This window comes from Paroedura picta, chromosome 5 (genome assembly GCF_049243985.1).
Source record: "Paroedura picta isolate Pp20150507F chromosome 5, Ppicta_v3.0, whole genome shotgun sequence".
Lineage (NCBI taxonomy): Eukaryota > Metazoa > Chordata > Lepidosauria > Squamata > Gekkonidae > Paroedura > Paroedura picta.
This window is the reverse complement of record NC_135373.1, coordinates 67,198,359-67,221,744: the sequence shown is the minus strand read 5'-3', so window position 1 is coordinate 67,221,744 and position 23,386 is coordinate 67,198,359. Positions and strand designations below refer to the sequence as shown.

Here is a 23,386-nt window from a genome sequence, read left to right as displayed (position 1 = left end):
TTTTATTGTGTTTTGTAGTTACAGATAAAATGTCCCATTCACATTTCATAAATTCAGTTTCCCACATCTGCATTGATTTCTTCTCATAAACTGTCCTTTCCTTTTGAACGTGTACTGCCTTTGAGGTGACACTGTTCACTCACGGTGGTTTTTCACCACTTTCTAAATAGTGTCTTGCAGGTGTTGAGTCAAAATTCCATCTCTGGGAGTTAACGAAGTGAATTTGCTGCCCCAGAGCCTTCTCTGGAGTAGGGAGAGACTGCTGGCAGGAGGAGATAGCATCAAGGAGCTGGTCTATAATCTCCCTTTTTTAGCTGGATGGGAACCTCCCAAACTCACCCACTCCTGTTCAGATGATGAATGATGCCGACACATGAAATGATTCTTTGCATAGAAACATGCCGGCTTAAAGCATTTACAGTTTTAAAGGTTTTAGAAATAAGCAGCAAAAGGTAAACCACCTGATACAGACACATGAACAGTACAGGTACAGACAACCAAACTGAAACTGAAACTTTTGTCCCACAATTATGATAGTTTGCTGAGGTTGTAAAACAGGATCTGGGCTCTAATTGCAGTTGGGAGCTGACCTGATTAAATGACTCTCCATCAAGAAAAGTCACCCATTTAAATAACAAGAAGACAGAAAGATCATAGCCTAGCCTTTTCCCTAATGTAAAAGGGAATTCTTTTGCATATAAAAGTACTCTGTTATGTAACCCCTCTTCCCCATATGCCAGTTTATTTATTTATGTAGTCCTGTGATTAATTGGGCAAGCTTTTTAAAGTTCTTATAGGTGCTGCATGGACTGTGATTTAAAGACAAGACTGGCATGGAGAAAGGAACAGTATTTCTTCCCTTGCCATAAATTGCTACCCACAGTCTACTTTTACCCTCTCTGAGGAAAACGTACTGGTTCTTTGAAGATAAGTAGCTTGAGGATTGTGATTTTGGCAGGAAACAAGTGCTACAATTAAATAGTCATCTTCCATCATGCAGATGTTTTGCATTAAACAGTAGCCTCTGGAACAACAGGTATCGTTTTTTCTTTAAAGAGATTTTTGGGGAAATAATCAGGGAATTCGGTTTAACATTGTCATTCCACCTTGTTACTAGCCTTAAAGTTCTAAATACTGACATGTTTTGAACTAGAATAGACAGCCGTTTTCTCAGATAGTTTCTGACCATTAACACCCAACCAAAAGAAAATGCTTGTTTTTTCAAGAGGACACACTTGGAAGTAGAATTTTGCTTTGGGAATCTTGACCAATGAAGGCTGGGATTTGGGACTTGGGTGTCAATGGTAAATTTGTGACCAGCCAGTAAAAAGGCTAGTTTTGAGGATGGCCCTTCCCAGTGCACTGCCAATTACTGAAGGGGCATTAAAATAATAGTAAAAGATTTTGCTTAAGATCAACACATTTCTGGAATAAAGTTTATAGTGATAAAAGGAACAATGGGTGGGCGATAGTTCTTTGGCCTCCGTTACTTTCTTTTTGGGAAATAAATTGCTTAAACTCTCATTGATATATTAGGGACAGTTTTTAGTTTATAGATAGAATCTCTAAATTAACTAAACATGGAGGTTCTTCATCATTATCTATAAGCTGCATACATTTCTCTGCAGTTCATGACCGGTGCACAAGACAATAGCAGTTTTAAATTGTCTGGGCTGATGTTCTTTTACATAAAACTCTTCTGGAGAATTGAAACATATCCCCCCAGCTGTAGTTTTACATTCCTGATGTAAATTATTTTGTCTTTTCAAAAGCTGTCAACACCATATTCATGTGATAGTACAAATAAATTTAGTTCTCTAAATTGGGATAAATGGGACACTGCTGTAAAGGAGGAAAATTTATAGATTTTTGCAGCTTGAATTTCTGAAGAGATGTTTTTGAGATGTGCAATTATGCCAGAATTACAGGGAATACAGATGTCAGTATTTGAGTCTGATATACATAATACTGGTCTTCCTATTTAATATACTTTTAAAACTCAAGGAAGCATTACAAATATATACAGCCTTGGAATTCTGGCATCCTAGTAAACTCAACTGTAGGCAACTACTTAATATGCAGCTGTGTTCATCATTGTTTAGCAAAAAGATCTCCAAAATACCATCTTAGTATTTTTAAAATTGCAATGAAAATATATGCACTCCATGTAGATCAGGCTTTCAACATGTGGATTGAGCTGAGCATTAGTTACTCAAAGCAAATTTATTTTTTTAATCATCAGGCTACATTGCAGAATTGGGAGCTTCAGTTAGGAAAGTGCTACGCTATATATACTTGTAATACATTAAAAGATGGCTGTAAAATAATGAATGGATTTTGCATCTATATTAAGACTCACCGTCTCCTTTTGGCTATCCAGGTCACCGTTGAGGGTTATCAAATAACCTCTGGCTATGCATAGTTCTTTATATACTTTGCAGTTGAGTTCATTGCTTCACTCAACCATTGAGAAAGAATGGAGGTCCCAAACTTGAAATATCTTAGCCTGACTCCTGCTCTTTTCATAAAGTGATGGGTCTGCATCCAGCTGTAACTGCAGGTGACTGGACATATAAGAGCTGGTGGCCCTCAGTGCAGACAAACATGCCCCTATGCATCACAAGACACATCATCCAGATGTGCATCCAAGCCAACATTTGCTGAACATTCAGTAGTTGTGGGAAAATATTTTTGTGCAAAAATCTGTCTTGCTAGACTGGAAGGTGTAATAAAACACTGCTGTTCATGTTTAAGTTGAAAAGTGAGCTGTTTTAACTTTGCAAATATTAGACTGTTGCTGTCCACGCTAAGTAAAAATCCCTTGCTCTGTCTCAACAAGCCTTGAGTTTGACTGTGACAATTCTCTTTACTAAAAGTGAAGCTTGATTTCACCATAAGTGAGTTATGCAGCTCATCGATATACTTCTAAGCCTAAATAAAAGGGGGTGGGGGGCCCAAGGAAAAGAAAAAAGAAAAGGCTGTGCAGCAGAATCCAGCAAACCAGGGCAAATTGCTTTGCCCATACCATCCACATTTACAGTCCAGATACATTATTCTGTACCTGGAAATCATAGGCCATCAACATTCAACATAGTTTATGAAATACTGCAGTATACATAATTTGAAATAAAATAAGTATTTGCATTTCTTGGGAATTTCCCAAAATCTTAATTAACTCAAGACTTGTTCAGGATAAGATAATTACTATTGTGCATAGCACATGTTTTATGCAAAATGCACCTGAATGAGCTCATTTTATTCAATAAAGGAGATGGATAGACAGTGAATCACATAGCAGGTAACTTGTAAAACTTTAGCTGACAGGCAAAAAAAATGTTTCCCCAGGCTTCTGTGTGATTTGAGATATTAGTTTTGATTGTCTGGCTTTTAAAATGATAACACAGTCTGCTCTGCTCTCTTAATTGAGTTTGTTATAATGGAATGCTGGCATTTTCAAACTGTACCAATTCATTTTATAATGATTTTACGACTGATCTCAAGGTCCTTTTTATTCTACTGTAATTTTTATCTTTTTAACATTAATTGGAAGTTGCCTCAGGAATTATGCGGATAAGCACAGGATATAAATGTTTAAAATAAATACATCTAAGCAGTATCCTTTAAAAGTCTTCCATGGTAAAAGATTTTCAAGATTTTGTGATATAAACAGCTGTCTGTATTAAGCATGGCTAAGCCAGTATGCTTTGCAATAATGTCACATATATGAAGACGGAGAAGAGTTGGTTTTTATATCCCGATTTTCACTGCCTGAAGGAGTCTCAAAGCAGCCTACAATTGATTTCCCCGCCTCTCCCCATATCATAGACCCTGTGAGGGAGGTGAGGATGAGTGAGCCTTGATACTACTGCTTGGCCAGAACAGCACTATCAGGGCTGTGACAAGCCCAAGGTCACCCAGATGGCTGCTCATGGAGGACCAGGGAATCAAAATCCGATATGCCGACAGACTCTGCTCATGTCCCGCCAAGAAACCTGAGCCAGTGGAGCACGTTCTCCTCCTTTGTGAGCAACACAACCATCTTAGAGAATGGTACATATATCCTCTCATGCGGGTGAGCAGAATCCATGGCCCCTCAACAGTAGGGCACTCTCTTTTACTGGATCACAATCCTCAAGTAACCGAAGGCATTGCAAAATTCCTCCATGGGATTTTCTGCAAGCGATCTGGGATCTGAATTGCTTTGTCTTTTATATACATGTTCTGTTATGTTATTATGCCAATAAAGGTCTTTGACTTTGACTTTGAATCAAACCCAGCTCACCAGATTGGAAGCCACCGCTCTTAATCACTATACCATGTGGCTCTTAGATATATCTCTTCAATCAAAATCCTGTTTCTAAACACAATATACAACATCATTTCATTGCTCTGGGGCTATGCAGTCTCCTGTGCTCTCAGTAGCTTACAACACTAGTAGAAAACTTTATTGCTGACCTTCTACACTCTCTCCATTTTGTATGTCACAGGACCAAATACTCCCCAACTTGATCAGTCAGGAATTGCCCCAAGCAGCAGCTGGAATCAATTATTGATGAAGACAGATGGGCAAACATTTTCAAAATTATTGTTCTACATTTCAGGGGCAGGCTGATGAAATCTGTTCCCAAGTAGATACCCGGGGGGGGGGGGGGGGGATAATATCAATAGAATACAATGGATGTTTGGAATTATGTATATGTTCTCCCAAAACTCTCTTTCTCTGGTCACTGATCAGAGGTAGAGCTTTGTAGTCTCAGGTGCATTGGTTGCCAGGGCAAATGGCATATTCATGTGATTGCTGATAAAGGTAGAGTATCAGTGGCAGGTGCTCGAGCTCCCATTAGCAGAAGAAGGACTGTGAGCAGAAAAGGGGAGACCAAAAACAGGCAGACATTTATGCATAAAGAAAAAAAAGACTGTTCTCAGTGCCACAACACAAGAATAATTGCCATAAAACTATTCAGAAGCCTCACTGATAAAATGCTGCTGGAACTGTGGCCAGTGTTTGCAATGAAAAAACAAAAATAACACGATGGGTTTTGCGCTACGAAAACGGTGCCACGTTAAGTTAAAAAATAAGAAGTCATTTTTGACAGTCTTTTTGTGAGTTTTCCATGATGTATAATACACCCTGGAGTAGTGTATGCAGCATTGAGGCCTCACTTCAAAAAGGACGTGGACAAAATTGAGAGGGTTAGGAGGAGAGCAACAAGAATGATCCAGGGCCTGGGGACCAAGCCCTATGAGAAAAGGCTGAGGGACTTGGGAATGTCCAGCCTGGAGGTTGAGAGGGGACATGATTGCTCTCTTTATTTGAAAAGTTGTTACTTAGAGGAGGGAAAGAAGCAGTTCCTGTTGACAGCAGAGGACAGGACTTGCAGGAATAGGTTTAAACTACATGGAGAATGATATTGGCTAGATATCAGGAAAAAATGTTCACAGTCAGAGTAGTTCAGCAGTGGAATCACCTGCCTAAGGGTGTGGTGAGCTCCCCCTCACTGGGAATCTTTAGGCAGTGGCTAAACAGATACCCTGGATGCTTTAGGCTGATCCTGCATTGAGCAGGGGTTGGACTAGATGACTTGTATGGCCCCTTCCAACTATATGATTCTATCTAAAAGTGATTTAAAAAATAGGCAACGTCCTTATACCTATGGCCATAATTGCCTCTGGATCTATGCAAGTGCAATAAAAAAGATAGCTAAATCACCTGCTCTGATCTGCTGTTTTCAGCTTCTGTACTGCAATGCTAAGCAGAACTACATTCTTCCAAGCTCACTGACTTCAGTAGATTCAGAAGGGTGTTAACTCTGTTAAGGATTGCACTTTTGGTCTCCAGGATCTGATCAACACCAGTGTATCTGTTGAGAAGGGTTGAAGGAAAGATCATTTTCTGTTCTTAGGTGTGCTGAATGGAGGAGCTGAGAGGTTGCTGAGAGGTAGAATGGATGTTTTTTGTATGAGAAATGAATAGGTATGGATGTGTTTTTTTAAAAACAACAACAACATACATCTAAATGATTAATTTTCAGAGAAATGCAGCATAACAATAACCAGGTTGGATTCCATTTGTTGTAAGTTAGCTTTAAGACAACTGTGTGTTTCCTAAAGTACAAGCAATTAAGACAGACAAATGTTCCTTTATCTTGAGATCAGACGGGTTTTCAAGCAGTAGATCAGTGAACAGTCTTCTCCCTAATGGATTACTTTGCTGAACTTGGTGTTAAAGGCTTTGCTACTAAAAGATCACTTGAGCAGGGCTCTTTGTCACCTTTATGAAGAGCTGCTGCCATCTCTGGGAACTGGGAGAAATAGTTCTTTGCGAGGAGATGTTTGTGCTTGATCCTATGAACAAACACCATCTCATATGCCTGGAAAGGAGAGGAAAAGGCAAATAAAATAAGGTAAAAATCTCTGTGTTAAGCAGATATCCATATTGCAGACTTCCAAAATATGTCCATTAATCAAAGCCATACTGTGGTGAATAGGAAAAACCCACACATGCTTGGAACTGGAGGACAATACTTGTATTACACAGTCCTTATGCAGCAGCTTCCCTGAAGAATTCAGTTCAAAATCATCAGAGAAGACATTATTGAGAGTACTAGAGAGAGAGAGTAGATATATAACATACATGTTTTTTTTACAAATCACTTGAGGTGCAAGCCGCAAGATGAGATAATAGTAAATAAATTGGTGGGGGAAGTGGCATGTATAGAGGAATGGAGTTGCAAGCCCCTCTCTGTTCCTTCTGATTGGAGCCCTGAGAAGTTAGAAGAACATGCCCATTTCCCTTACTAAGGGTGTTAATTATAACCTGGATAAATACCTTCTGTCACCAATGATACATGGGAGCTAGGGCTTGGCAGTGGGGAGAGGAAGGGGAGGGGTTGTCCAGTCCGTAAGGGCATGGGGTTGGACGTGTGTGTGGGGGGGAGGAGGTTGTAGTGGTGTGGTGACAAATAAAGGCATGGGTATGGAGAGATAGGTGTCAAGAACCTGTGGTTTGGAATGTTCGTTGAGTGTGGGAGAGGACTGACCTTTGGGAATTGTGGCATAGTAGTTGTACATGAGCTTTCCAGAACCATGTCTTCAGATGTGTGAAGGGGAAATCAGACTGGAGACTCTTCTTAGGGGGAGATTACATGGCAACCAATTCCTCCCAGTTCTGCATTCAAGGTAATTTCCCTTCTTGTGTGAATTAGGCCACAGATACCTAAATGTCCCACTGCCCTAATCCACATGGGGTAGTCACAGTACAATAGGTATCTGCCCTGCTCCTCCTGTCTCCATTTTTTGACTGTTGATAAAATGTTATGTGCCCACATGCTTCTTTCACAATTGCTCCTTAGAAGCACTAGATTTTCGTACCCTGTTGTTTACTACCCAAAGGAGTCTTAAATCGGTTTACAAACACCTTTATCCCTTTGTTTCCCCCATAATAGACACCCTGTGAGCAAGGTGGGGCTGAGAGAGCTCTGAGAGAACTGGGAATGGCCCACAGTCACCCAGTAGGCCTCAGGTGTCTCAAAGCAGTTTACAATCACCCTCCCTTCCTCTCCCCATAACAGACTCCCTGTGAGGGAGGTGGGGCCTAGAGAGTGCTAGCTCATGGTTTGGTGTGGGTTTAGTGCCTTACTTGGAAGCTGGCAACCCTAAGAGGAGGTCTCTCTGTGCACAGCAGTCTTGATCCTAGTCAGGGTTATGCATATCTAGGTAGTGTGGAATTCCAGAACATGAACCTACACCAATCTGGCAACCTTACCTCCACTCTGCAATGTTTTCTTGACCTCAAATAGGTCATGGGGTACTAGGTAGCTGCAGGGGCCTTACACACTTTTGAGGTCCCACTTCCAAATCTCAAGGAATATGTTTAAATCAGGGACAGCCAACCCTCCAGGTGGTCCCTGCAGATCTCTTGAAATTGCTGCTCATATATGAAGATCATATATAAAAAGTATAAAGATCAGCTCCCCAGGCAAAAATGGCTGCTTTGGAGTGGTGGACTGGAGTGGACTGAGAATCCCCTGGAAGTACAGCTCATCTCCAGGCAGTTAGGCTGAAGGGAAAGCTCCCCCCCCCCAGTTTTATGGCTCTAACTTACTAGCAAGGGATGGAATACTTATCCATAGGCAATTAGAGTTTGAATCCTATTCTGTGAGGAAGGAAGCAAGGCAAGAAAGGAGCCATGCACATTTGGGTCAGCAGGTTAGCAGGCTCCAGTTCACCTGGCTCGGTGGGTCTCCTCCACACTGACCCTCAGCATTCTGCACATGTTGCACCCCTTATTATTATTATTATTATTATTATTATTATTATTATTACTACTACTACTACTACTACTACTACTACTATTACTATTATTATTATTATTGGATTTATTACCCGCCACTCCCTTGCGGCTCGTGGCGGGTTACAACAGTATAAAACCCCATAAAATACATTAAAATCCCATTGACACATCTACAATTAAAAGCTGCCTGGCAAGAGCGGCTAATCGACTACCCATTCCCCCACTAGCGGGTGGAGAGGGGATACTGATGGTACCCGTCTCTTTAATCCCAATCCTCAGGTCCCGGGGGGCATAGATGTTAAGCCTGGTCTCAACCGTAAACCTGGCGGAAGAGCTCCGTCTTGCAAGCCCTGCGGAACGATGGAAGGTCCCGCAGGGCCCGCAGCTCTCCTGGGAGCTCATTCCACCAGACGGGGGCCAGGACCGAAAAGGCCCTGGCCCTGGTCGAGGCCAGGTGTGCTTCCCTGGGGCCGGGAACGACCAGCAGATTTTCTCCCGCAGAACGTAAGGCTCTGCGGGGGGCATAGGGCGATAGACGGTCCCTCAGGTATGTGGGTCCCAACTCGCATAAAGCCTTGAAGGTTAAAACCAAAACCTTGAACCGGATCCGGGCAGCAATCGGCAACCAGTGCAGCTGCCTCAGCACTGGCTGGATATGGGCCCTCCAAGGTGTACCAGTTAGGACCCTAGCAGCTGCATTCTGCAATAGCTGAAGTTTCCAGATCAAGGACAAGGGAAGGCCCGCGTAGAGCGAGTTACAGAAATCTATTCTGGAGGTGACCGTTGCATGGATCACCGTGGCCAGGTGTTCGGGGGACAGGTAGGGCGCTAGTAGTCGGGCCTGGCGAAGTTGGAAAAATGCCTGGCCCGCTACTCTTTTGATCTGTGCCTCCAAAGTCAGGGAGGCATCAATGATCACACCCAAGTTCCTGGCCTGGGACGCGATGATAAGATGCACCCCTCCCAGGGTGGGCAAGCGCGCCTCCTGTTCCCGCCCCCTACGTCCCAGCCACAGGACCTCCGTCTTGGAGGGGCTGAGTTTCAGGTGACTCTGCTCGAACCATTCTGTCACCGCTTCCAAACATCTGGCAAATGGTTCCGGGGGAGAGTCCAGGCGACCGTCCATGAGGAGATAGAGCTGGCTGTCATCAGCGTACTGGTGGCAACCCAGTCCAAAACTCCGCACCAGCTGGGCCAGAGGGCGCATAAAAACATTAAATAATGTGGGGGAGAGGACCGCGCCCTGTGGGACTCCATATGGAAGTCTGTAGGAGCGCGAGAGCTCATCCCCCACTGCTACCCTCTGGGTCCGGTCCTGGAGAAAGGAGCGTATCCAGCGTAAAGCTGTGCCCCGTATCCCTGTTTCGGCAAGGCGGTGGACCAGCAATTCGTGGTCCACTTATGTAAGTACTGGGCTTTCTCTCTTGCTTGGGCAGTTGCGCACAGTGTGCCAGGCCAGTCTTTCCATTCACATGTTTAATAAATGGGCAAATTTAGTGAACTAGCCACTCTCCAAAGGTGCCTGTGTCCACATGTGCCTTCTGCAGGATGCTTGCAAGAAGGAAGCTACTTGGCTGGGCTCTAGGAGGAGAGGCCAAAGAGATTCTGCCTGCCACACATGAACAGCCAGTCATTTATCCAGCAGCCCAGGCAGGAGGAGGAGGCAGCAGCAGGTAGCACCTCCCACCCTGGTGCCTCTGCCAAGGGCAGCAGGCAGGCACCCATAGGACTGGCTGTACAGAGCTGAAGGCCAAACCATCCCTCCTCATTCCTTATTGTTGCCATCTTGGAGCTGGGCAATCTCTGGAGATCTGGGGGAAGACATTATACCTTAATATAGCCCCTTCCAGCCCACATTTGAACTGTTTTCCATCTAGCTGCAGGCTGGATAAGAGCCCTAGATGGGCTGGTTCTCACCCCCAGGCTGTATGTTTGATATGTCTAGAACAGAGCCAGTACGATGGACTGAGGATTTTACAGGCAGTTAAATCAATTCTGCTCTGCCTTTAACTGTCATATCACAGAACATTACTCAACATTTGAACATTAAAGAAAAATACTAAAATATTTAATTAATATCTGTACCTTTTCAAGATCTGTCAGCTTAAGGTGAGCCTCAGCTTCATCCTTTGTGAGGAGAATAGTGTTCCAGGGGGCCCATTCATTATATTTATCCCACCTGACCATAACCAGGTCATAGAGATCATCCCAGGCACTAAGAGCGGACTGAGAACCCCAAAACTTCTCAACCATATATTGGAGATCTTGCTGCTGCAGTAGAAAAGGAATAGGGGAGGCAAGGAGTGGAAAAATAGATCTTACTGATGAAATCACTACATTTATATACCATTTAGCTTATGCAGATAATTCATATTACTATGCACCATTTTTAGCCCTTAACCATTTAGCTGGGGTTGAAATACTAAAAAGTTCCTAATCCAGATCTCTATAGTGATAAAGCAAAATAATGTAAATAGTCTGAGAAGTAGGTACAATAAAAGCTTGCTTTAGGATCTCTCTGCCTCCTCCCTTTGAACCTGCTGTTAATCCAAACCTAGAATAGAAAGAGAGTCAGCCCTTTGTTCTTCCTCAGAATCTGAATGTTTCAAAAAGGGATGAGGGGGAGTTGTAGGTGGATCTGCAACCACACTACTCCATATGGAGGGGTGTCTTGGTTCTAAAGATGCCTTATATTCCATTCCTTGGGTCCAGGAGATGGGAAATAATAGTGGTAGTCTTGCCAGGAAGGTGGAGGCATTGAACCTTGCCAAGGAGTTGGAGTTCTGATGGACGGATCAGTGCTGGAACTGCTAATGTGCCATGATTCTCCTTTGGAGAATGAATGTGCCAGGGAAGCGACCAGTGTGGTGTACAGTGGGTGTACAGTGGTAAGACTATTTCTTGTTCCGCTAGAACCGACACTGCATTAGTTGAAACCAAAGAGCTGTCTTTCCTTGTGCTTTGACTTGGAACATGTGTTCTTTGGTGGAGGTTCCAATGCACAGTGCTCAGCTAAATGTACAAGGGACCAGACTCAATGCTTCAGTTCTAGAACCAAGACACTTAGAATTCTAGAATCATAGAGTTGGAAGGGACCTCCTGGGTCATCTAGTCCAATCCCCTGCACTATGCAGGACACTCACAGCTTGATGTTCATCAGTTCCAGCTTGCAATTAGCTATGCTCTGCTGGGGGAGATGTTTTTGCTGCCTTCTCTCATGAACAACCCTTTAAGTGTACTGCTCAATCTGAGCAAGGTTTGGAGTAAACTGAAGGCAGATCTTACACATAGCCATATTATGGGCCTCATCCAAGCATAGAAGACATAAAATGGGCTCATAAGACTGTTATTTTTGTACCACACTGGCTATGTTTTTAAAATAAAGTCTTATGCAACATATTTGACTCAGGAAGACATTCAAAGAAGAGAAATTTTGATGAAAACTAACAATGTCCTTAGCTGCAGAGAACATGTCCTCCCAATGCAGCAGTGAAGAAAGGACTGAGGGAGGGGGGCAGAGCACATGACTGTTAAGTAACAAGGCAGATTCTCACAGGCCCTGCAGGGAAGGGGCTCCCCTTGGAATGTTACCAAGTTATTTATTTTATTTATAATTATATTTGTATACCACCACTCCCAGCAAAAATAGGCTCACGGTAGTTTACAACATAAGACAATAAAACATCAACCATATAACCATTTAAAACATCTTAACATTATCACAATAAAACAATAAACCCCAAAAGGCCTAATAAAATCAAGATGGCGGTAAAAATCCCTCTGCTGCAGCTGTAGCCAGTATAGGCTGGAAAACTGGGAATGAAAGAAAAAAGAAATGAAGAGATAGAATGAATGGTGGGACTTGGCCAGTCTAATACCTTGGCCTAAGACGAAAGGAAGGGAGGAGATACCAGATTTTATTCCCCAGTATTCATTGTGTCCAGCCTCAACCAAATTCCTGTTGGAAGAGCTCCGTCTTGCAAGCCCTGCAGAAACCAGAGAGTTATAGACTAGCTATAAAGAGCCTCCAGTGGCTGGCCTGTGCTAATGCACTGAAGAGGAACATTTCCATTTACTTAGGCTTTTAATTAAGAGGTTGATCCATTTTTTTAGCATGCTTTAAGACTGAAAATTGTTAAACTAGTTTTAAGCTGTTTGGTGATTTATGTCTTTATGCTCTGATTGGCTTTTCAATGCTGGCTTTTAATTAACAAGTTTTACCATTTTATTTTTTAATTATGTTTTATTTTGTAAGCTGCCTCAGACAGATTCCTTTGCATAAAATTACTAAATTAGCTAAATAAATAAACAGGCACTAATTTGCTAAAAAGAAGTTGCTGTCCTAAATTTTATGACAAAATTTCAGTTTCTACGGTGTGTGTTTGACTGGCAGAATTCCTTTAGTACATTTGGGGATTTGTACATGTTGACACACACTATTGCTGGTAGAAAGTTGCTGCAATATTCTTATTTGTGGAAGTTGTATCAAACGTTGTTCCTTGCTGATGAATATTTACTCCCATAACCTTATTGCTAGAAAAGTTGTTGTGCTAGACAGTACAAATATCTTCTGACCACATTCATGGTCATGTTCAAGTTTGGTTGACCACTGGAAAGAAATTTCCTCCTAGCTTAGGTCATCTTACTGACTCAGTTCTTTGGTCGTGTTAACCGCATACATAGTTCCAGTTTTTAATGTAAATTAACAAATTAACATAATATAACACTCTACTTAACCATGCCATTTCATGCTTTCTGATGCCTGTTCTCATCTTTGATGCCAGCTTACCTGTATCAAGAATGCAATTTTAGCACCATCCATATAATTCATTTCAGTCTGTCTGAGATTTCGAAGCATAAGTTTGTATTTCAAAAAGGCTTCTCTCTGACGGGCTTCATTATCTAGCTTGCAGCACCGACGGCACCGGCCAACGGTGCGTGAACTAGCAGCCATGGTGAAATCAGTAGAAGGCAGGTAACACTTGCAACTGAGGCAAAAGTAGATGTTGTGATAAAGCCTCATTGGGTCTGGTGGCACCTGCAAGGACAAGATACTGCTCAGACTGAATCACTGCCAGATCCAAGGTAGAGCCAGGCACACAATTCTAATCTGTGCATGGAGCTTCCCCATTCATTGCAGCAGAGGAAGCAGATCCTGGTGTGCTTTCCTCAGCACAGATGGATCTTTCCCCATCAACTGGAATTAAGAGAAAGTCAATGCATATAAGAGGCCCATGTGTTCATAGGAACACAAACAGGCAACTGTACTGGGTGAATAAGAGAGCCATATAACCATGCAAGCCATGTGCCTTTAAAAAGCCATTTACATTAGGGCATTAGTTACGTTAGATATACGGTCAAGTGAAGGAAACAGCCAAGAAGTATTGGCCCACGATCACCAGTGTTTCGGTATAAACCTTTAAGCCAGCCTCAATTAAAATCCCACTCAGCATGTTCCAAAGCAGTTGCTGATAGCTGCATGCACAGTGGCCTTTCTGAGTAAATAGGTACTAGGGAACAAATCTGCTGGAACACAGCATGTGGTCTGACAAATGCAATCTGTTCCCCCACTCCGTATACTAAATCTAGTGATTATGAACATATTTAAAGTTTAGTATGTGAGGATGAATTCAAAAGGGTTAAGCATTCTTTTAAAATTATATAAAAACCCTCAAGAGACAAATAAAACCATCAGTGTGTGCCAATATGGTCTTAGTGAGCTGAGAAGATATAAATCCAAAAATGTTAACTACAGAAGTATTTAGTGGTTTAAAGCACTTTTTTATCACCGGGGACCGGTCAACACTTGACAATTTTATTGAGGCCCGAGGGGGGGGGGGTAGTCTTTTGCCGAGGGATGCCGCCTGAGGCCCTGCTCCACTTGCTTTCCCGCTGGTGCCCCTGACTTCCTGCCACCCACTGGGGGGTGCTGGCAGCAGCAGCTGCGCAGTGCCATGCCGAGGAGGAGCTCCAGCCATGGCAGCCGCTGGAGAGCACCAAAGGTGAGCCAGTGGCAGAGTGGCAGGGCAGCCCCTGAGGCAGCATCCAGGGAGGAGGACGAGGATGAGCTGCGGCCCGGTACTGACTGATCCACGGACTGGTACCAGTCCCCGGACCGGGGATTGGGGACCACTGATTTAAAGAGTATCCATTTAGTTGCAGTGGGGTTTTGTACACCTACATTTCTCCAGCACTTTCAGTTCAAATGAGGGTAATTAGTTTGCCTAATTACTTTCCACTTCATACTTCCTATCTGTGATTTCAGCTCTAAACAAAGCTGCTTCTGCAGTCTTGATCTTTAGATGCAGTCTCTGAAGCAGGTAAGAGATAAGTGAAATGTTTAAGGCACTTTCTCACAGGCTGAATAGGGCACTTCCACTTCACTTTCAATGCACTTTACAACTGATTTTTAGTGTGTGAAATAGCAAAATTCACTTGCACACCATCTCTAAATTTCATTCAAAGTGGATAGAAAGTGCATTATTCAGGGAGTGTAAGAGTGCCACAACATTTCTCAATCCCAGTTGGAAGATTTTTTCTGAAAAATCTGCTTTCTTTGGCTGTTGTGGTTCTTCTGACTGATGCCATAAGCCTCTTGGGGTTGTTACATGAAAACATCTCAAACAAAACTAGTAACATTACACAACAAGGTTTCTTAATTTCATGACCATCTTCAAAATAACCATTGAAAGCCTAGTCATATTTATGAAGCATTTGATTGTTATTATCATCATCATCATCATCATCATTAAACTTTTATACTGCCGTTCCCTTAGGCTCACGGCGGTTTACAAGATAAAAATTACAATAAAACCCATAGTTAAAACCATTAAAGCCAATCCACACTATCAATGTTAGGCAACAGGCGAGCACTAACTAACTCCACTAACCCCCCTCCCCAAACCGCCCCATGTTAGCCGAGGGATATCAGGTTGCTAATATGGGAGTGAGGCAATTAGATCACTCAGATGAACCCAGGGAGCCCAGATCCAATGTTGGGACTGCCCGCCCGATGCATTTTACATCTGTTATGTCACCATTCCTTACAATAGTCTTGTAAGGAAGGCCAGTATTATAACAAATCTGTAGATGAAAAACTGAGGCAGAAAAAAATGTGGTCTCCTAAGGTGCCATTATAAGTAGATTTACACTCTTTGAAGCCCATTGGACTCAATGGGTTTTTAAAAGTGTAATAGGTTTGAGGGGTCATTGTTAGTGAGGTTGGACTTTATGTGAAATTGGAAAGGTGCACCTCCTAGCTGTTATGCTACATGACTTCATTGGTACTGCCTTCTTTTTATTCTCTTAATTAAATTACTTGATGATACTTCACATTCTTCGTTATGTTGCAATAAATATTCTATTCCTGCTTATATCAAATTTTATACACATGATTTATTTCCAATTTACAGCCTGCTTTTCTGGAGAACCTGGTTTATTCTACAAGAACATTAGTTGACCAGGAAAAAGATTTCCTGGGGTATATCCAACCATTCTCCAAGGAGCCTTCCTCTGATGGAGGAAGAGCCACTGAAGTTGGAGGAAGGCTTCAAATTTTGCCCACCTCACTGAGTCTTCTTTTTATTATCTACCAATTCACACAATTCTTATCTACTCAGAGCTAGAGTTTTACTTATCTATAGCACATAATAATACACAAAAGGCAGCTGTTTGTAACAGAAAGGGAAATACCTTGAGATATCTTGCAACCTCTGGGTTAAAGATCGGTGTTTTAATATATTGAAGAAACAGAGTACATATTCTTTTTCTGAGCCCTTCTAGATTATATTCCTTCACTCCTCGCATCATGAGATCAGCCTCTCTGTCTATTAGTTGTACTATTTCATGTGTGAGCTTACAGTCATGCTCCTGCAAAGCACAAGGAAAATGTTACAGATGCACATAAATTCTGGTTGCCAGAAAATCATGCTACCACATGTGCCTGTAAAACTCTGTATCTAAGAAATGATCTCATCAGAACATTGCAGACCCAAACACCCTGATCAACTCAATGGAGTACTTGTAGTTGGCTTTTGCTAGGTAAGTCAGAGACTTCAGAAGCTACCCAAGGCAGCCATCCCAGTTGCTTCCAGAAGCATACATCATCTTCTTATCCAGGAATCACCAATTGGTGAACACTCATGTCTGTCTGATCCAGTTCAATTGTCATGCTTGATGTGTTAACATCAAGAAGTGTTTGTAGAATATAATAACAATGAGTCAAACTTGTCCTTGCATGTAAAAGTTATATTTTAAAAGTCTGACCACTTGCTATACAAATCTCTAAAAGGTAGCCTAAACACTTGCACCCAGGTCCCTTGTTGGGATGGCTAAATTACCCACCCTTTGGCCGGCAGTAAACTACATAGTCTATTTGGCCATTCCAGAGTATGTAAACTCTTGCTTTTCCACTGGAGTCAAGTACCTGGAGGGTGAATCAATATTTGATGATGGAAAAGAAGAAATAAAAAGAGGAGACATGCACTTCACATGAGGCATATTGGAGATCCAGCATAGTACAGCAACAGACTAGGACTGGGGAGACTCAGGTTTAAATCTTTCGTCAGCCCTGATGTTCTTTTGGTGACCTTGGACTGATCTCTCAAAACTCAGCCTAACCTATTTAAAATATTGTTTTTAGGGAGGAGCGGAATTAAAAAAAGAATGCTTCTAAGTGGCCATTTCAAATTGCCTTGCCTAAATGTCAGTATTCCCACTTGAGCTCTGAAGCCAGAGCACCCAATGAGCCTTCTTTCCCGGCTCCTCATAAACCTTTACATATGAATGTCAGGGGCTTCCTGAATTCTCACATCTTGTTGGAGAGTGCCACAGTGCACAATGGCAATTAAGTGTTGGGCTGCCATCCTCCAAAATATGCTACCCAAGGCAACTACCTCACCTCACCTTGTTGTAGGTCCAGCCATGAGAAACACGAAGTGTATAGCTCTTTAAAGGTATCATTATAGATGTCTTTTAAATACAGCATCAATAGTTCTTAACTAATACAGCCCAGTCCTAAACATCTTTACTCAGTTACAACACAAACTGAATTCAATGGAACTTACTTGCATGCAAGTACTTTAGGAATATGGCCAATCTAAGAAGTCAGTACAATATTACACAACACCTATGCTGATGTATGAATTCCAGAGTCCCCCTGAGCCCTTTCACAACCACAATGCTTTGCTGATATCTGCATGTGATCTCAGTCAGGTATCTCTGAAAACCTGAAATGAGAATACCTTCACTGTATGCTTCAGAGTCAAGAGCACATCTAGCCGCTCATCTTGAAGAATGTCTTTCATACTAATGCTGCGATAGATTTCCAGAAGTTCCCTGGCACGCAAAGTGAACTGGGTATCCATCTCTGTGATTTTACCATCAAAAGCCTTCCATTTTTTGGGACTGGCACACTGCAGAAATATTTTCAAGCACAGAGTCAGAATGATGGGACAAACAGCCGAATGAAGGACAATACTTAAAACTTTACCAATGATCCTTGCTTCTACAAATAGAACCACTTGGTTTAAATACGGCTTGTGTTGGTTCATGGCTGTACCACAGACCTAACCATAAACCAAACCAGGAGGTATGTTTGTGAACCAAAGGACTTCGTGGCTTGTAGCCCCACAAACCCCATTGAAAGGGACCATGGCCCCCTTAAACAGTGTTTGCAAAAAGCCCAAAGGTGCTGATAAATGGAACTGACGTATTGAAGCAAATACCACTTTTAAAAAAATTGACAGGAAACAGGTTTAGTTGAATAATTTTAAATATTTCAATGATAGTTAGGAAGATCAGAAACAAAGGATTGCTTCTTTAACATAACTGAATATTTCTTAATTTGTTTTCTCTTGTACGCATGGCAAAACAAATCCTTAAGGTACTATAAAGTTTGCACTATAAGTTGCTTAACATTCACAGATGAGTTTCCTATACCCAGTCACTTAGCTGAGAAAGTGAGTTTTTATTTTCAGAGCTTAAGGTTTTTGTTTATTCAATTAAAATACAACATTACTTTCACTAGGTGCTGTATTCATATTCCTATCAATAGCAATGAAGAAATTGTACCTGTGTACAACAAAAAAGATACAAATTATTACAAATAACCCTCTTCTTAGGGGTAAAATATGATAATCTTGTGGCGAATTTCTAGATAGATGTAAAAAATGGCACATCACATTTTCATAGGCTATTAGCAGAGCAGGAAGAGTCACTCAATGATATGTGTTAAATCTTTAGCAAAGAAGCCAAGTGCTCCCTCAGCAAGACTTTTATCCATGTCCAAGTTCTGCTTTCAGATTTCTTTTTATATGCCACAAACTGCTGCAAAAACATCTGAATCTCCTGATTTGTTTTGCCAGCTCTCTTCTGCCTTTTAGTTTGCTGGCTGCAACACAAAAATTATCATAATCCGCTTATCTAAATTGCTTCAGAGACCAAGTCAATTGTAAACTGCACTCAGTTGCCAGCACATGAAAGCAGACCAGAGTGTCAGAACTGGGGGGAAAATACAGAAGGAGGCAGATTAAAGTAAAATACAGGCTGAAATAAAGACAATTCTGGAAGAAAACTGAAAAATCATATAAACATAACGCATACCCTGAGCAAGACCCTACCTTTGAACAGCTTGCTTGCTTGCTTATTTTTTTATTGATGTATTTATATACCGCTGCATTCAATTCAGACTCGTGGTGGTTTACAGTAAAATGATAAAAACCAGTATGACCCCATTAAAACCCATTAAAATTAACATTAACACTAAGCATTAAAAGATGGCCATACAGAGTTCTTACCCCCCACGCTCTCCCTCTGTCCAACTATAGGGGGCCAGAGCTCTTCCTTGTTGGGAGCAAGGGTCCATATGTACCAATGCGGAGGGATCCACTGATGGAAACTCTGGGACTTATCATGACCTCAACCATACGCCCGGTGGAAGAGTTCTGTCTTACAGGCCCCAAGTTGGGGCCAGGGCTGAAAAGGCAAATATGCCAGGCAAATATCCTGGGGGCCCGGGACAACAAGCAGATTCCCTACCCACAGAGCATAGCGTCCTACAGGGGGCATAAGGAGATTGCCAGTTCTTTGGAAGCAGTGACAGATCAAGCACAACTGTATGAAACTCAACCCTTTCAAGATGGAGGTCCTTTGGCTGGGTAGGAAAGACCAGGAAAGGAACCATGCTTGCTTCGTCTAGATGGTGTACAGCTGATGACTGAACTAATTGCTAGGAACTTAGGCATCGTCCTTGATTCTTCCTTACCTATGGATGTTCAGTTGACATTTTACCATTTTCACCAGGCTAAGCTACCAGTGCCCTACCGGGCCCCAGAACACTTTGCTCTGCCAACATGAACCAGCTGGTGATCCCCGGCCCTAGAGAAGTATGTCTGGCTTCAACCAGGGCCAGGGCCTTTTTGACCCTGGCTCCTAACTGGTGGAATGAGCTCCCAGAAGAGCTGTGGATCCTACAGAAACTTACCCAATTCTAAAAGGCCTGCAAAATAGAGCTCTTCCACCAGGCTTTAGGTTGGGGCCAGTAAACAACTGAATGATGACATTTGAACAGGCCCTCCATAAAAATGACCCATCCCCTGAACGAGCTGAGGAGATGCAGAAACTTTGTATGATGTGGGTATGGGGTAACTTTAAATCATTTTATGCTATTTATATCTATTAATCTTGTTGTTTAATAAATGATGTGAACTGCCCTGAGCCAGCAATACTGAGGGGTGGTACAGAAATGTAATTATTTATAAACAAACAAATAAGCAAATAAACAAATACTATTTAAAGAAGCTTCAAGAGATGGGAAATTTTGCCACAGCTCTAATGAATGCACATGGAGAGGAGACAAGTCTTGCTTCCACAAATAACAAGCCTGTTTCTCCATGTCTATTCATGGAATATAATGAGTCCTACAAGGGACTATTACAACAACTTTGCAAGATAGAATTATTATGCTGCAGTGGTGGGCAGTGGCTCAGTGAAGGCTACTTAGTGAACTTAGGGTAGAGACAAAACTCAAAGATTACACTTTTCAATTCATAGCTAAGTCTCTTCGCCATTTAACATGTTATGGGTTTAGATGTGCTAACAACCAAGGTCAGGATTGTACTTTTGGAAAAGGCCCTATCCTGCTTAGAAGTATGAGAAGTTGAACTTGTGTACAAGAAGTGACTTTCTTTGCAATTAGACAAGAAGAAGGTAGCTCTACACACCACAGGAGGAAAAGATGGCTGTGTGAAATCGAATGTTTACTAAGAATGTTTACTAGTCTGACAAAGAGTGCTTGCACTCAAACGCTCACGCCTTGAATAAATATTTGTTGGTCTTAAAGATGCTACTGTACTCTGATTTTATTATGGCAGAAGCATGGCACTTCTGACAGGCTGGCTACAATAAACCTGACTGACTGTAGCATTAATTGAAGGTAACCTAGTGCCCAAGACTTACCATCTTAAAGATGAATAGTCCATCAATAGAAACTTACAAAGGCTTTGAATAACGACACCTAACAAACAGATTTTACTGAAAGGCATGCAGAGGGCCTCCAGTTCCAATGTTGGGCCTGTCAAGATAATGTTTTTGTTTTCTTGCCTACTGCCAGTTTGTTAATTTTAATTCATGGTTTTGAACTTGGGCTACAGTCATGTTTCAGCTTGTAATGATCTCACTGACCTTTTCCAAGAAGGACAGGATTGCCTTTTTCTCATTTTCATCATCAGCATTGAGTTTGTGCCTCCCAATGGAGGCAATCAGCTGGGCCTCTTTCTCTAAAAGTGCACAGAGTGCTGCCTTGCGCTCAGCTCCAGTGAAGTTCTTGTCGATGCCTGCAAGTTCCTCCTGCCTCCATACTGCAGCAATGGAAAAGACAGTTATTGATCTTCCAGCTCTCCTTTCTTGAGTTACACTTCACAGGCTATCCATATGAAATTGATCTTTTAAATTAATAAGAGAGAAAAAGGGATTACAGTGTCCTCCCCCCAGTACACTAAGGTTAGCTAAATACATAGATAAAATGGGGTTACTGAAATTCCCTCATCTGTTGGTGTTCCATGCCCATGTATTGTCTTAATAAAGGAGGATGGAGGAAGAATTACACAAAAAGAGCAATTGAACAGAACTTGCCTTAGGATTTTATGCATGCAAATGTTTTGAATTTTGTCCTGCAGACCATAGACTTACAGCAGTGTACTCCCCTCCTTTTATCCCTACAACAACCATCCTATGAGTTAGGTTACGCTGACAGAGAGTGACTGCCCAAGGTAACCTTGTAAATTTCCATGACAGAGTGGGAGTTTAAAGCCCAGAGCCAAGTCTGACACTCTAGTTAAAAGACTCTATTGCAGGGGTAGTCAAACTGCAGCCCTCCAGATATCCATGGACTACAATTCCCAGGAGCCCCTGCCAGCGAATGCTCTCTGCCCAGCTGACTATCCTCAGCCTTACCAACTTAGCCAATCTGTGTCAACTGCATTGCTACAGGCTTTCAGTGGAACTAGAGACATTTCTAAATTAGAGTCCTGGTTTAAGGGTTGCTCATTTCCATTCTACCCTGACCTGGTGCCCAGACAAGTCCGATCTTGTCAGATCTCTGACAAAGCAGGGTCCACCCTGGCTAGTATTTGGATTGGAGACCTCCAAAGAACACTAGGTTCATGGCACGATAGCAAACCACCATCAAACATCTCTTGCCTGGCTGCCATACCCCCCTTGGATCGCCTGGCTATGCTACACACATGCCATATGATAATGATAAATAAATAAATAAATTCCATCCTGATAAACAGAAAGACTGTCTGTTCTAAAATACTGACATCTCCAAGTTAATTATTTAATACTGTTTACCCACACACAGTACAGTACCTTTATTGGCATAAACTAAAAATAAAATTGGATAGTGAATAATAAATACAAATTATTGCCAAATACCATATATAAACAAGTATACAAAATAAAACTTAAGAAATTCCTCTGCTTAAGATATATAAGATAAGAGTAATGTATAATCAAGGTCTCAATCAATGTATCTGAATTTTTCTCTGGTAAACAGCAGCTAAAAATTCCTCAACATGCTCTATTATTTCAGAGATCATATTGGCTAATGAATACTCTGTCACATCTACAGTCAGATACTTTTGGGCTTGCAAAATGAGCCCCATTAGGCATGACCACTGTTTGAGGAATAGTAGGAAAATTAATAGTATATGTGTAACTGTTTCTGGTTCACCAAGATGGCAGGCACATATCCTTTGTTCCATGGGTATGTTTCGGTATCTTCCTTCAACCACAGCTGATGGGAAAACATTAATCCTGGACATCATGAATGCACAACGGTGAATTGGATCGAATAGATTTAAGAAATACTGGTCCACAGAGTTCTGAGTAAAGGTGAGACCAAAGAAATGGGGAGACCATACCCAATTTAACCCTGCTTCAATGTTTCTCAATTTCCCATATTCTTTTTTTATTGTCTGGAGAATTATATTATCTCTCTCCCCTGAACTGGCCAGGGAATAAATGTATATACCAAGAGTATTAATTTTACGAAGGATATATTGAGACACTGAAAACAATGAGAATCAGCAAGTAAATTAGCTATTAGACTGGTATGTTGTGATGGAAAATGAAGATGTAACCAGTATTTAAAATGTAATGCTCTATGCTCCAGTTTCCAGAAGTGCAGCCCCAACTCACCATACAAAGTGGAATATCCAACAGAGTTTGGGAAACCCAGAATACTCTGCAAAAAAAACCCTCAAAAAACATTCACCCTTCTCATTATAAGCTTGGATCCAGACAGGAATCCCATATAATAACTGCAAAATCACCTTAACCTGGAAAATCTAAACTGCAGTTGGTGCCTACTCTGATGGAGTGTTTATTGTCTTTCTTGTTTTCATATAAACAATTATTCTTCACTGAAAGCACTTTGGACATCTTCAAGCAGACAAGAAGCTGTCCTAAAAAGCATTAATGTTGCTGTTACCTGGGCTCAGTAACACAGTCCTCCAGTTGAATTCAGCAGGAATACCCTTCACATAATTCTAGAGGACATCACTGTCAGAGAAATTCAGCTTGAGCACATCT

General features: G+C 41.8%; 1 protein-coding gene across 2 annotated transcripts in view; it reads right to left on the bottom strand.

The window, feature by feature from the left end:
- Positions 1–6,068: 6,068 nt before the first annotated feature.
- Positions 6,069–23,386, bottom strand: part of IQUB (IQ motif and ubiquitin domain containing) — a 34,522-nt gene continuing 17,204 nt past the window's right edge. For both annotated transcript variants that reach the window (XM_077338355.1, XM_077338356.1), the window contains exons 8-13: positions 20,975–21,150; positions 17,536–17,706; positions 15,986–16,162; positions 13,083–13,331; positions 10,379–10,564; positions 6,069–6,371 (exon numbers count right to left, since the gene is read on the bottom strand). In XM_077338355.1, coding sequence (XP_077194470.1) covers positions 6,204–6,371; positions 10,379–10,564; positions 13,083–13,331; positions 15,986–16,162; positions 17,536–17,706; positions 20,975–21,150 — 1,127 coding nt within the window. In that variant the 3' untranslated portion in view covers positions 6,069–6,203. The remainder of the gene's footprint in view (positions 6,372–10,378; positions 10,565–13,082; positions 13,332–15,985; positions 16,163–17,535; positions 17,707–20,974; positions 21,151–23,386) is intronic.